Source organism: Balaenoptera borealis (genome assembly GCF_965194805.1).
Source record: "Balaenoptera borealis genome assembly, chromosome: 16".
In the NCBI taxonomy this organism is placed as follows: Eukaryota; Metazoa; Chordata; class Mammalia; order Artiodactyla; family Balaenopteridae; genus Balaenoptera; species Balaenoptera borealis.
Window position 1 is genome coordinate 50,958,407 of NC_138872.1, and position 12,021 is coordinate 50,970,427.

Genomic DNA, 12,021 nt, shown 5'->3' on the forward strand with positions numbered 1-12,021 from the left:
GGAGCTCTGGAGTGGGATTCGCCCCAGGGTCAGCCTCACCTCCAGCTGAGGGCTTGTTCTGAGCTGGAGTCGGTCAGCCAATGAGAGCCCCATGGGAGGAGAGGGGAAGAGAGCAGAACCACCTTCTCAGCTAGGCACTTCTGCTGCCTTGGACAGTTCTGCTGGGAGGCCCACCTGCGCAGGGATCTGAGGATGGCCACTTAACCGGCACCCCCCTGGACTCTCAGCATAGATCCCTCACCCAGTGCCCGGGTGGGTGGACAGGGCTGAGCCTGAAGGCAGGAGAGGCTGGGGGCTGGCCAGGCTGGGAGGGGCCCTGAGGACCCCCCCCCTCCCCAGAGCTGCTGCTCCCGGCTGCAGAAAGTGCTGGAACCCTACAAGCCCGAGTGCTGTCGGAGCCGCGAGCCCTGGGCCCTGTACCTCTTCTCCCCACAGAACAGGTATGGGGCACACCTGGGAGAAACTTGGGAAAGCTGACCCCTCCCTCTGGGCCCCTGCGTCCCTACCACGTGGTGAGCGCTGTGCTCCTCCTCTGGGACCTTGGGGACGGGAAGCAAGGGCTTGGCCGGGGCTGTCCCTGAACCCCCACCCCCGGCCCCCAGGTTCCGCATCTCCTGCCAGAAGATCATCGCTCACAAGATGTTCGATCACGTCGTCCTGGTCTTCATCTTCCTCAACTGCATCACAATCGCCCTGGAGAGGCCCGACATTGACCCTGGCAGCACCGTGAGGCGCCCTCCTTGCCTGGGAGGGGTGGGGTCCAGCCGTTGTGGCCGGCCCCTCCCATCGTCCTCTCCCCTGCAGGAGCGCGTCTTCCTCAGCATCTCCAACTACATCTTCACGGCGATCTTCGTGGCCGAGATGATGGTGAAGGTACAGGGTGTCCAGGGGAGCACAGGCGTCTGTCCGTCTGGCCTCGCAGCCCTGCCCAGTGGCCCCACCCTGGCCCCGCCCTGGCCCCATGTGCAGCACATAATGTCCACCAGCCCCTCCTCTGCACCCACCAGGTGGTGGCCCTGGGCCTGGTCTCTGGTGAACATGCCTACCTGCAGAGCAGCTGGAACATACTGGATGGGCTGCTGGTCCTGGTGTCCCTGGTTGACATCATCGTGGCCATGGCGTCGGCCGGCGGTGCCAAGATCCTGGGCATCCTGCGTGTGCTGCGCCTGCTGCGGACACTACGGCCCCTGAGGTAGACTGGGCCGTGGGGCAGGGCCTGAATCGGGGATCGGGGCAGGGCTATGGAAGGATGGGGTGGAGTTTGGGGAAGGGAAGGGTACGAATGGGCGGGGCTGTGGCTGGATAGGGCAGGGCCAGAGGGTGGGGTGGAGCCAGAGGGTGGGGCAGAGCTGGGGAGGGAAAGGGCCTGGGGCCAGCAGGGGGTGGGGTCTTTGCAGCGCTGGGCCTTCTGTCTGGTGGCAGCTCCCTTGGGTGGGCTCAACAGCGCGTTTTTTCTGCTCCTCGTCCAGGGTCATCAGCCGTGCCCCAGGCCTCAAGCTGGTGGTGGAGACTCTGATATCGTCACTCAGGCCCATCGGAAACATTGTCCTCATCTGCTGTGCCTTCTTCATCATCTTCGGCATCCTAGGGGTGCAGGTGCATAGCCCTGCTTGTCTGTGGGACGGTGGTCTGTGGTCAGCAGCAGCATAGCAGCCCTGGGAGGGCCAAGGCCCAAGGAGGCAGGGAGAGAGACGTTGCTCTCTATCCGGCTGCTCTGGGAGGCCCCGTGGGGGTGGGTCTGGAGCGTGGGGGTGCAAGGCCTGGCCCTCTGGGTGACTGCCCCGCCCTGGTCAGCTCTTCAAGGGGAAGTTTTACTACTGCGAGGGCGCCGACACCAGGAACATCTCCACTAAGGCCGAGTGCTGGGCTGCGCACTACCGCTGGGTGCGACGCAAGTACAACTTCGACAACCTGGGCCAGGTGGGCAAGGCTGGGGGGTGGGGTGGGGGTCGGGATGGTGGGCAAGGCTGGGGTGTGGGGTGGGGGTCGGGATGGGGGGCAAGCCTGGCGGGGGTGACCTCACCTAACCTCGTCCTTATCTGTAAGGTGGGAGCAGCATGGCGGGTTTGCGAGTCGTGGGTGGGTCTGCTGTGCGTGGGGCTGTGGTAGGGGGTGTGGTCCTTTGGGGTGTCTCCCCGGCAGGAGGCCACGTCCAGAAGTAACCACCTTGCTCTGGCCTCGCAGGCGCTGATGTCCCTGTTCGTGCTCTCGTCCAAGGACGGCTGGGTGAACATCATGTACGACGGGCTGGACGCCGTGGGCATAGACCAGCAGGTGCGGTGGGCGGTGGGCAGCCCTGCTCCTCCAAGCAGACCTTTCTTCCCGTGTCCTCTGGTCATCTCAGGGAATGTTCCCCGAGAGGCCGCCTTTGGCCTCTGAGAACTTCTGGAGAGTTCCACGTCGGGGGCCAGAGCTACCCTGCAGGCAGGGGCCGTGCCCGGGAGGGGCACCCTCGTGGGCAGGCACCCTCGTGGGCAGGCACCCACGTGCCACTCCTGTGCCGCAGCCCGTGCCCAACCACAACCCCTGGATGCTGCTCTACTTCATCTCCTTCCTGCTCATCGTCAGCTTCTTTGTGCTCAACATGTTCGTGGGCGTCGTGGTGGAGAACTTCCACAAGTGCCGGCAGCACCAGGAGGCAGAGGAGGCGCGGCGGCGGGAAGAGAAGAGGCAGCGGCGCCTGGAGAGGAAACGCAGGAGTAAGGCGCTCCCGGTGGCGGTGGCGGGTCGGTACCTGCGCGTCACCCCAGCCTTTCCACCTGCCTGAGCACCCCCTTTCGCCTGTGGGAGGGTGGCTGGGGACCGGGGGACTGGGGTACCAGCCAAGGGGCGGCTCTGAGACCTGGCTGCTGCTGGCCTAAGCCCGGGTCTCCCTTGTGCTCGGCGCAGGGCTGTGCAGGCAGCACCCAGGCAGCAGCTCAGCAGCCTGGCCCCGGAGCCCCCTCCCTGGCCCCAGTCCCCTTGCCCCACCCGCAACTCCGGCCTCACCGAGTGGCTCTGCACGCTTGCCCTTCTTGCCCTCAGAGAAGGATGGCTGCAGCAGGAGGTGGGGTCCCTTCCCAAAAGGCACAGGGGATGGATGAGACCCCAGTCCCCACCCCCCACCACCTCAGGGGCAGGTTCACCCCATGAGTTTTCACGCCACGGTGGGGGGAGCAAGCAGAGCCATCCAAGACAGAGAGAGGGTCTTAGAAAACCCCACCCAGCTGGGGAGCAAAGAGGGCCTCTTCCAGGAGGGGCTGCTGAGCTGTCCGCCCACCGCGTGGTGTCTCCTGGCCCCGCCCACCGCGGCCAGCTCAGACCATCTCCTTGTCTTTCCAGGCACTTTCCCCAACCCAGGTACCTGCCCCCGCCCTGCATGCCTTAACCCCCACTTCTGCCGGCCACTGCACAGGGCTGCGGACTGGCCTGACCTCCATCCCTCTGCCACTGCCACAGGGAAGGGTGGACATCGCAGGCGGGTGCCAAGCCCACTGGGGTCCACCGCAGGGTGGGCACGGGACGGCTGGGGTGGGCGCCGGGCGCCAGTGGGAGGAAGGGTTGCTGGCTTGGGCGCCAGTGGGAGGAAGGGTTGCTGGCTTGCCTGCCTGGTGTCCACGCTGCTGCCTTCAAGCTCGTGTGTGTTCCTCCGCCCGACCTACATGCCTGACTGCTTCTCTGCTGCACTCTGGGACGCCTGCCGGCTGGTGGCTACTCCATGCCCTCAGTGCTGGCCTGGCCCAACTGGTCACTGGCCCCTTTGGCTGCAAGAGCTGAGCCAAGATTTCTAGTGACCGCATGCCAGACCAAGGAGCATGCGGGCCCCAGGGAGGGGTCGGTTCCCGTCGGCCCCCGCTCTCCCTGGTCCCTGCCCACGGGGTTCTGTGGCCGAGGTGGGTCCCCTATGCAGTGGTGGCAGCTATGCCCTCACCCAGTGGGAGCTCAGTGGGCACTGATCTGCCCTAAAGAGTTACAGCAGGTGGAGCATTTAGTGCAGACAGACCTGCTGGGAGATACACAACCTCCCCCCACCACCCAGGTCATGCCCATCAACCTCAGATGGACCGGAGAGCAGGCAGACTCCAGACAGCAGGCAGATGCCCACTGGCCTCCTGGAGCACAGGGAGTGGAGGGACTCCGGGCCTGGGGGCCAGAAGGCAGCACATGCCCAGCCTGGAAGATGGGGGTGTGGTAGGCCACCCTGCCCTGCCCCCCAAGAAAGCTCCCATCTGCCCACCCTTCATCACTGAGGTGTCTCTGAACCCTGATGCCAGCTCAGGAGAGAGATCACACAGGCCCTGGCTTGGGAGCTCCCGGCAGGGCGGGGTTTCGGCAGGGCCCCAAGGCAGGGCCCAGGTGGGGTCTCAGCTTCCAGGCCCACTCCTGGGGTCTGCCCTGGGGCTGGGACCCTCTTGGTGGAGTAGGTCGGTGGGTGACCTGCCCCTGAGGCCCACGTCTGAGCCTGGGCCCTCCCCCAGCACCTCTACCCTCCAGCCCCTGGGAGGCAGCCCTCCCACCCCACCCCACCCACCCCCTCACCACGGCCCTCTCCCCACAGAGGCCCAGCGCCGGCCCTACTATGCGGACTACTCACCCACGCGTCGCTCCATCCACTCTCTGTGCACCAGTCACTATCTGGACCTCTTCATCACCTTCATCATCGGCGTCAACGTCATCACCATGTCCATGGAGCACTACAACCAGCCCAAGGTGGGGTTTGCTGCCTGGACACCCCACCCACCCTGCCTCCAGGCCTGCAGCGGGGAGGGCCGCGGGTGGGGTCCATTGCTCAGCGAGGTGGGGCTACCCTAAGAACTGGGGGCCCCAGGTCTGCAGCAGTGCCTGAGTCCTCACCGGGGTTTATGGGGTACATGGATGTGTGGCTGGAACAAAGGGTCCTCCTTCCTTTAAAACCAGTGGAAACTCCCGGGGCATACCTGCCCCAAGGGCCTCCCCAACCCCATGAGAAGTTCCATCCAAAATGCTGGCTAAGGGAGTGTCCCCGAGTCCAGCTTCCCAGACTGTGGATTTCACAGTCCAGGAAAGGCCAGACTGAGAGAGGGAGATGTCCTCCGATCGCATCGCCACCACTTCATTAAAGACAGGGACGCCCCCTCCTCCTAGAACAGCAGAGAGCCTCTGACTCTTTGGCTGAAGCTGAGCCCATCCGGTGGGCTGGCCCCTGCCCTGGGCTGCGGGTGGCTCTGGTCCAGGCAGGGCCAGCAGTCTGGGCTCCGAGGGGCAGGTTCCCCCACCTGAGAGTTGTCCCCAGAAGGCTGCGAGGGTAAATTCAGGCAGCCCTCCCCAGCCCAGCACAGACCTGCGTCCAGTAATAGCTGAGACCTGTCCCGTATCTGAGGAGGTACCCAGGTCAGCAGCAGAGAGAGATGGAGCAGGGTGGGCAGGGCATGGGTGCGGTGGGGGGGGGGGCGGGGGGGGGGGCGGCGTCCAGTGCTGCAAGGGGCCAGGAGGACGGGGGGGAAGGGGCAGCCAGGCAGGGAGTCTGACACTCAGGAGCCTGACACTCCGTCCCCAGTCTCTGGACGAGGCCCTCAAGTACTGCAATTATGTGTTCACCATCGTCTTCGTCTTTGAGGCCGTGCTGAAGCTGGTGGCGTTTGGGTTCCGGAGGTTTTTCAAGGACAGGTGTGTGGAGCAGGATGCCCTGTGGTGACACCAGGACATTCCCAGGGGACAGGGAGGGGACTCCTGGTGCTCTGAAGGGCTGGGGTGGCTGGGGAAGAGGCAGTGGCCAGCACTGAGTCATACCTGCCCGCCCGGCCCAGGTGGAACCAGCTGGACCTGGCCATCGTCCTGCTGTCCATCATGGGCATCACACTGGAGGAGATAGAGATGAACGCGGCGCTGCCCATCAACCCCACCATCATCCGCATCATGCGTGTGCTCCGCATTGCCCGCGGTAGGCCACCCACCTGTCCCACCAGGGTCTCCGGGCTGTCAGGAGGGCCGGTAGACAGGGCTCAGGTGTCCACCCACCCCATGTCGTTCCTCACCCCACCCTGGTGGACTATGCTGGTGACGGGAAGTGGGGGGACGGGTGGTCCGGGTCTGGCCAGCCAGGAGAGGGTCAGACCGGCCCCACCCCCTCCCCGCTAACGCTTGGCTCCCGGCCCTAGTGCTGAAGCTGCTCAAGATGGCCACGGGTATGCGGGCCCTGCTGGACACAGTGGTTCAGGCGCTGCCCCAGGTAGGTCGGCAGCTCGGGGGCTGGGCCTGGGTCTGGCTTCCCTGCTCCCAGGGTGGGCATCACAGACGCCCCCAAGAGGACAAAGCTGCAAGGGGGGGGCCTCACTCACTGTCAATCAGCACTCGTTCACGTGGTTGTCCCATCTCGCGGCAACTGCAGTTACCAACCCCCCTCCCTGCCGGGTACAGGGAGTAACTGAGCTGCTGGACTGTGCTGTGAGAGGGGCATGCTGCCTGCCTTCCGGGCCTCAGTCTAGTCTCTCTGGGGAAGACCAATGACCAGTGCCTATATCCCCCAGTGTAATTCTGGACGCAGTGGGATTTGGGCAGAGGGCAGAGCCTGTGGCAAAGGTGTGCTTGGCGAGTTTGGAGGACCACACCCAGGGCTCAGGTGTTGGCCAAAGGCCTCTCTCCTCTGGAGCCAGTTCAGGCCCCGCGTCCTCGCGTCCTGTGCCCGACAGCCACCACACTGATCCTTTGTGGTCTCTTGAGCTGAAAGTCTTATCGCCCCATCTGTGCAGTATTCAGTCCCTCTGCCAGTCCGCCTGACCAGCCATCCATCCAAATGTCCATCTGGCCGTGGATCTAGCCCTCTCAACTAGCTTTCCAGCTACCCAGCCACCCACACATCTGTCTATCCATTCAGACAGCTGTCTGTCCACCCATCTACCAGGTGTCCAGCTGTCCAGCATCCAGCCCTCCTGGCCAGCTGTCTGTCCACCAGCCCAGCATGTTTCTATCCACCCAGCTGCCTCCCCAGCTGCCCACTAACCCCCCCAGCCCTCCACGCCCTCCGCCTTCAGCCGGCCCCCACTGGCCCCTCAGCAGGATTCCTCAGCGCTCCTTGGAGCCTGCCCAGTGTCTGTGGGAGTGACGGGAAGGGGTGGGGGTGGAGGATGGGAAACCCGGGCCTGGCCACGCCCCAGTGCCATGCCTCTGGGGGCTGGAGCAGGTGCTGGAGAAGAGGGGGAGCAGCCACGTCAGGGTCAGGGAGGCGTGTGAGGGTGCCCCTGCGCAGCCCCCCCACCCCCCATAGCCCAGAGTGAGCGTGAGCAGGCGCTGGGAGGGTGGGCAGCAAGTTCACAGAAGAGCCTCGGGCAGGGGTCAGGCCAGACCTCACTGTCTGCAGAGCTTCAGCCTTCACCTTGCGGTGCGGACCCTGAGGCTGAAGGCAGGCCCTGCACAGAGTCCACCAGAGCCCTCGGGACGCCTCCCAGGTTCTGAGGAGCAGAGGAGCTGGAGGCAGCACCCTGGGTGCAGGGTGGGCATGAGGAGCCAAGCAGGGGCAGAGGCCAGCAGAGGGGCCTTGGGCACCAGGCAGGACAGGGAGCCCTGGGGGCCACAGGCGCTCCGAGGCCAAGAGGGATGGATTAAGAACAGGGCTCGAGGCAGTCCCCAGGAACTTGATCCCCTGCTGGGCGGGTCTTGGGTAAAGGGGGTGGGGTGGGACTGAGGCCCCACTGACCTCATTCTGCTTCTCTCCTATGTAGGTAGGGAACCTCGGCCTGCTTTTCATGCTCCTGTTTTTTATCTATGCTGCCCTGGGAGTGGAGCTGTTTGGGAGGCTCGGTGAGTGCAGCCGCGCCGTGGCCCACACTCTAGACACGGGGTCCCGAAGGCGCAGCATCACGCATGAGCACACAGTCCGCGGACGGCTCCGGGTGCTGGCCAGGCTGAGGCCCTGGTCCCTGCTCCCGTCAGCCCTTCACCGTGAGGTGACCATGTACTTGGCACATGGAGAAGTGCTGTGGCAGACCCATGACGTGCACACAGATACGCACATGTGTTCATACCCAGGCCAGGAGGACAGAGCTGCACATGAGTGTGGGTGCACGTGCCCACATGCAGGTGTGACCTGAACCCTACCTGGTCCCCAGGGGACATGTTGCAGCAAGTCCTTAATTGTCACCAAGGATTTCCTCAGATCCCCAGGCGTGAGGCTCTGGCTAGTCCGGGCAGGGACCCGTGGGAACCTTTCGTGGCAGCCCAGACCCTGTGGGAGCCCCCTCCCCTTTGGGTGTCACTGAAGGCTCAGTGGGTTCCAGGAGCCACCAGTGGGCCTGCCTGTGAGGTGAGTGAGGCGGCTGTCACCGTTCAGGGTCTGCCCAGAGGGGACTCCTCAGACCCAGCAGCTAGTGCCCCACAACCTGGATCTGGGCCGCCTCGTGCCCAGGGCAGCCCTGTTACTCCTCAGAACAGAAGGGGGGCGTGCTGATGCAGAGCTGGGCCTGTGTTGAAGGCACCCACCTGCCAGGGCCCCTGAGCTGTGCCACCACCCTGCATCCCAGAGGAGCGTGACTTTCTCCCTGGGAGAGGGCAGGGCCTGTGTGCGGACTGGCCCCGACAGGCGGGCTGACCAGATCCCTCCCGGCAGAGTGCAGTGAGGACAACCCCTGCGAGGGCCTGAGCAGACACGCCACCTTCTCCAACTTTGGCATGGCCTTCCTCACACTGTTCCGCGTGTCCACGGGGGACAACTGGAATGGGATCATGAAGGTACCGGCCCACGCAGTGGGCGGGGCGGTGGGAGCCCACGAAAGGCCCCGCAGACAGAGGTGGGAGCCTGCCCGCCGCCCTCCGCCTGCAGGACACGCTGCGGGAGTGCGCCCGTGAGGACAAGCACTGCCTCAGCTACCTGCCGGCCATCTCGCCCATCTACTTCGTCACCTTCGTGCTGGTGGCCCAGTTCGTGCTGGTCAATGTGGTGGTGGCCGTGCTCATGAAGCACCTGGAGGAGAGCAACAAGGAGGCCCGCGAGGATGCCGAGCTGGACGCGGAGGTCGAGCTGGAGATGGCACAGGGGCCCCCCGCCCGCCCCAGGCCCACGGCCTCGCCAAGCCCGGGTGCCTCGCCGGACGCCCCCAACCTGCTGGTCGTGCGCAAGGTGTCTGTGTCCAGGATGCTCTCGCTGCCCAACGACAGCTACATGTTCCGGCCCGTGGCGCCCGCTGCGGCCGCTCATCCCCACCCTCTGCAGGAGGTGGAGATGGAGACCTACGCGGGCGCCTCGGGCACCTCGGGTACAGCCCCACGCGGAGACAGCCAGGACCTGGGCGGGCGGGGCCGGCCAGGGCCGGCAGGGGCAGGGGTGGGGCCAGCAGCGGATGCACATTTCAGGCACCTTCTTGCCCCAGGCCCGGTCACCGCCCACTTGCCGCCCGTGGAGTCCTGCCCATCCCTCCAGGTCCCGTCGGCCATGTCCTCCCCGGCCAGGGGCGGCGACACCCAACGTGCCCTGACCCCTCTGGGTGCAGCCTGCTCCCCTAGTCTCAGCCGGCTGCTCTGCACACAGGTAGGAGGAGACTTCCGGTCCTCAGCTGAGGCCTGGGGGATCCGTGGGGGTTCCCTCCCCATTTGAAGGATGAGCGACAGGGACATTGGGGAAGTAGGTGCTGTGTCCCTGGAACCTGTGATGATGGCACCTGGCCATGGGGACCCGTGTCCCCTCAGGCGGCAGCCTCGCCCTCCCCCAGGCCCCCCCAGCAACCTTTCCTGTGGGCCTGGATGTACCCACAGACCACTCTCACCTGAGACTTCGGCCCCTCTCCCTTCCTCCCTCCTTGAGGTGTCAAGCTGGGCTGGTGGTGCCGGAGTCAGGCAGTGGTTGCAGCCTGGCTCTGTGCCCCATCAGGTCTCCAGGGGCCCATGGCAGATTCTGCCCATGGAAGCTTGGGCTCCAGCCGTCTGCTCCTCACAGCCCCTCCCCAGCATGACCAGCGTTGGTGGGGTCCTCCTACACTAGGGCTGGGGGACAGTGCTTCCACACCAGTGTCTCGCAGCCCTATCTCACCCCGGCCCATAGCCTTGGGGGTCACGAGGTCATCCTGGCCTGGGGTGGGGGGAGGGGTCCCTGTTGCCTGGTCTCTGGCTGGTCTCATATGACTCCATGTCTTTGCAGGAGGTAGTCTGCACAGAGTCCCTAGAAGGGCAGGTCGATGGTCCCAGGGACAGCAGCCCGGGCTGGGGAGAGCCTGGTGGGAAGACCCCTGTGAGGCAGGCGCCCCTGGGGCCCTCCTTGAGGTCCCCGCCCCGTTCTCCGCGGCCCACCAGCATCCGCATCCGCAAGCACACTTTTGGACAGAACTACATCTCCAGCCGGCCACCGGCCCTGGGCGCAGAGGAGGCTGAGGCCCCAGACCCGGCTGATGAGGAGGTCAGCCACATCACCAGCTCTGCCCACAGCCCCTCGGCCTCACCTGCTGCCCGCGGGGTGGTGGGCGGTGAGCCAGACCTGCACAGGCTCTACAGTGTCAATGCCCAGGGCTTCCTGGACCAGCCGGGCCGGGCGGATGAGCAGAGGCGGCCCTCTGTGGAGCAGGGCTGTGGGGACAGCCGCCCAGAGGCCGGGGAGGCGAAGACCCGGGCCCTGGAGGCCGAGCTGGCCCTGGGAGCACGCAGGAAGAAGAAGATGAGCCCCCCCTGCATCTCCATAGAGCCGCCCGCGGAGGACGAGGGTGCGGCCCGGGCCCCTGCGGCGGAGGGCGGTAGCACCACCCTGCGGCGGAGAACCCCGTCCTGCGAGGCTGTGCCCCACAGGGACCCCCTGGAGCCCACAGACAGTGCAGGGTTGGACACTGCTGCCAAGGGGGAACGGCGGGTCCAAGTCCCCTGCCGCACGGAACACCTGACCATCCCGAACTTTGCCTTTGAGCCGCTGGACGTGGGGGGCCCCAGGGGGGACCTGTTCTTGGATGGTGGCCATGGTGTCGCCCCAGAGCCCAGACCTTCCTCCTCAGGCATCACGGCACCTCCCGAACCCCAGCAGACGGAGCTTCCAGTGGCCTCGGGAGAACCCCCAGAGGAGGGGCGGGGGCTGCACCTCACAGTCCCTGAGAGCCCACCGAAGAAAGGGTCCACCCCAGTCCTGGGTGACAGTGTGGACAAGCCCGTGTAGCTCGGGGTGCAGTGCCCACAGGCTTTGGCACTGGGGTTGGGGTGCACCCGGCAGGGTGGTGGCCCAGGCAGGGCTACACGTGGACCCTGGGTCCGGCCCCACTGAGGGCAAAGGTGCCAGAAGGATGTCAGCCCAGGGAGAAGGAGGCAGATGCTATTCTGGGCAAAGTGGAGCAGGGGGAGCCCACAGCCCGAAGCCTCAATTCAAGTTTGGGATTTCCAAGTTTGCTGCCATGGTCCCAGGCCGTGCCAGCGGCCTGGTCAGCAGTCCTGTAACAAGAGCTATGTCCAAGGGACAAGGACCAGAAAACACCAAAAGGAGAAAAGCAGAGGCCACCTAGCAGAGCCCCATTCTCACATCCGCTTATTTTTGTACATGCTTAGGGCCGTTTGTGCCCTCCAGCTTCATCCCCAAGGCCACCGTGGTCACGCTTCATGTTGCTCACAGTCTGAGTTCTCATCCATTTGTCTCCACCACTCATTGCTGTCTCATCCCCCCTCCATACCCACTGCCCACCGTTCTGTCCCCCTCAGGATTCTGGAGAATGCCCTTGACTCTGGTCTCTGGGAAACAGCTGGTCACCAGGGAGTGGGGACCATGCAATAAGACCCTCACTGCCCGTGGGGCTTGGGCCGAGTTTCAGCTGATGCCCCCTTGTTTCATTTTGTTTCTTTTATAAATTCAGGTTAAACATTTGCAATAATCCGATGCAGAAAACTCGGCTTCTCAAGCCAAGGGGAGGGGAGGGGGGCAAAGCAGAGCAGAATAAATATTAACTTATTTAAGAAATGCGTTGGATTTCCACAGTCAGAATCGGTCCCTCACGTGGGTAGGTGGCAAGCCCGTGGCCTGGGTGAGGGCCAACCTGGGTGATGCCTCCACCACCAGCAGCGGCATGGGGCTCCACAAAGGCCTCCTGCAGGCTCCCCCCCCACCCCTTG

The 12,021-nt window shown here is 64.9% G+C and overlaps 1 protein-coding gene across 6 annotated transcripts in view; it reads left to right on the forward strand.

Annotated features, from left to right (window-relative positions):
* Window positions 1-11,869, forward strand: part of CACNA1H (calcium voltage-gated channel subunit alpha1 H) — a 63,786-nt gene extending 51,917 nt beyond the window's left edge. The window contains exons 17-34 of one of the 6 annotated variants that reach the window (XM_082361061.1): window positions 340-440; window positions 603-726; window positions 805-873; window positions 1,008-1,192; window positions 1,470-1,596; window positions 1,795-1,920; window positions 2,185-2,274; window positions 2,507-2,726; window positions 3,322-3,339; window positions 4,538-4,689; window positions 5,516-5,625; window positions 5,766-5,899; window positions 6,117-6,187; window positions 7,677-7,755; window positions 8,561-8,682; window positions 8,774-9,206; window positions 9,321-9,478; window positions 10,085-11,869. In XM_082361061.1, coding sequence (XP_082217187.1) covers window positions 340-440; window positions 603-726; window positions 805-873; window positions 1,008-1,192; window positions 1,470-1,596; window positions 1,795-1,920; window positions 2,185-2,274; window positions 2,507-2,726; window positions 3,322-3,339; window positions 4,538-4,689; window positions 5,516-5,625; window positions 5,766-5,899; window positions 6,117-6,187; window positions 7,677-7,755; window positions 8,561-8,682; window positions 8,774-9,206; window positions 9,321-9,478; window positions 10,085-11,080 — 3,315 coding nt within the window. In that variant the 3' untranslated portion in view covers window positions 11,081-11,869. Of the gene's footprint in view, window positions 1-339; window positions 441-602; window positions 727-804; window positions 874-1,007; window positions 1,193-1,469; window positions 1,597-1,794; window positions 1,921-2,184; window positions 2,275-2,506; window positions 2,727-3,321; window positions 3,340-4,537; window positions 4,690-5,515; window positions 5,626-5,765; window positions 5,900-6,116; window positions 6,188-7,676; window positions 7,756-8,560; window positions 8,683-8,773; window positions 9,479-10,084 lie in introns of all 6 variants that reach the window. The other 5 variants (XM_082361062.1, XM_082361059.1, XM_082361063.1 and 2 more) reach the window with 5 other exon arrangements.
* Window positions 11,870-12,021: the final 152 nt, after the last annotated feature.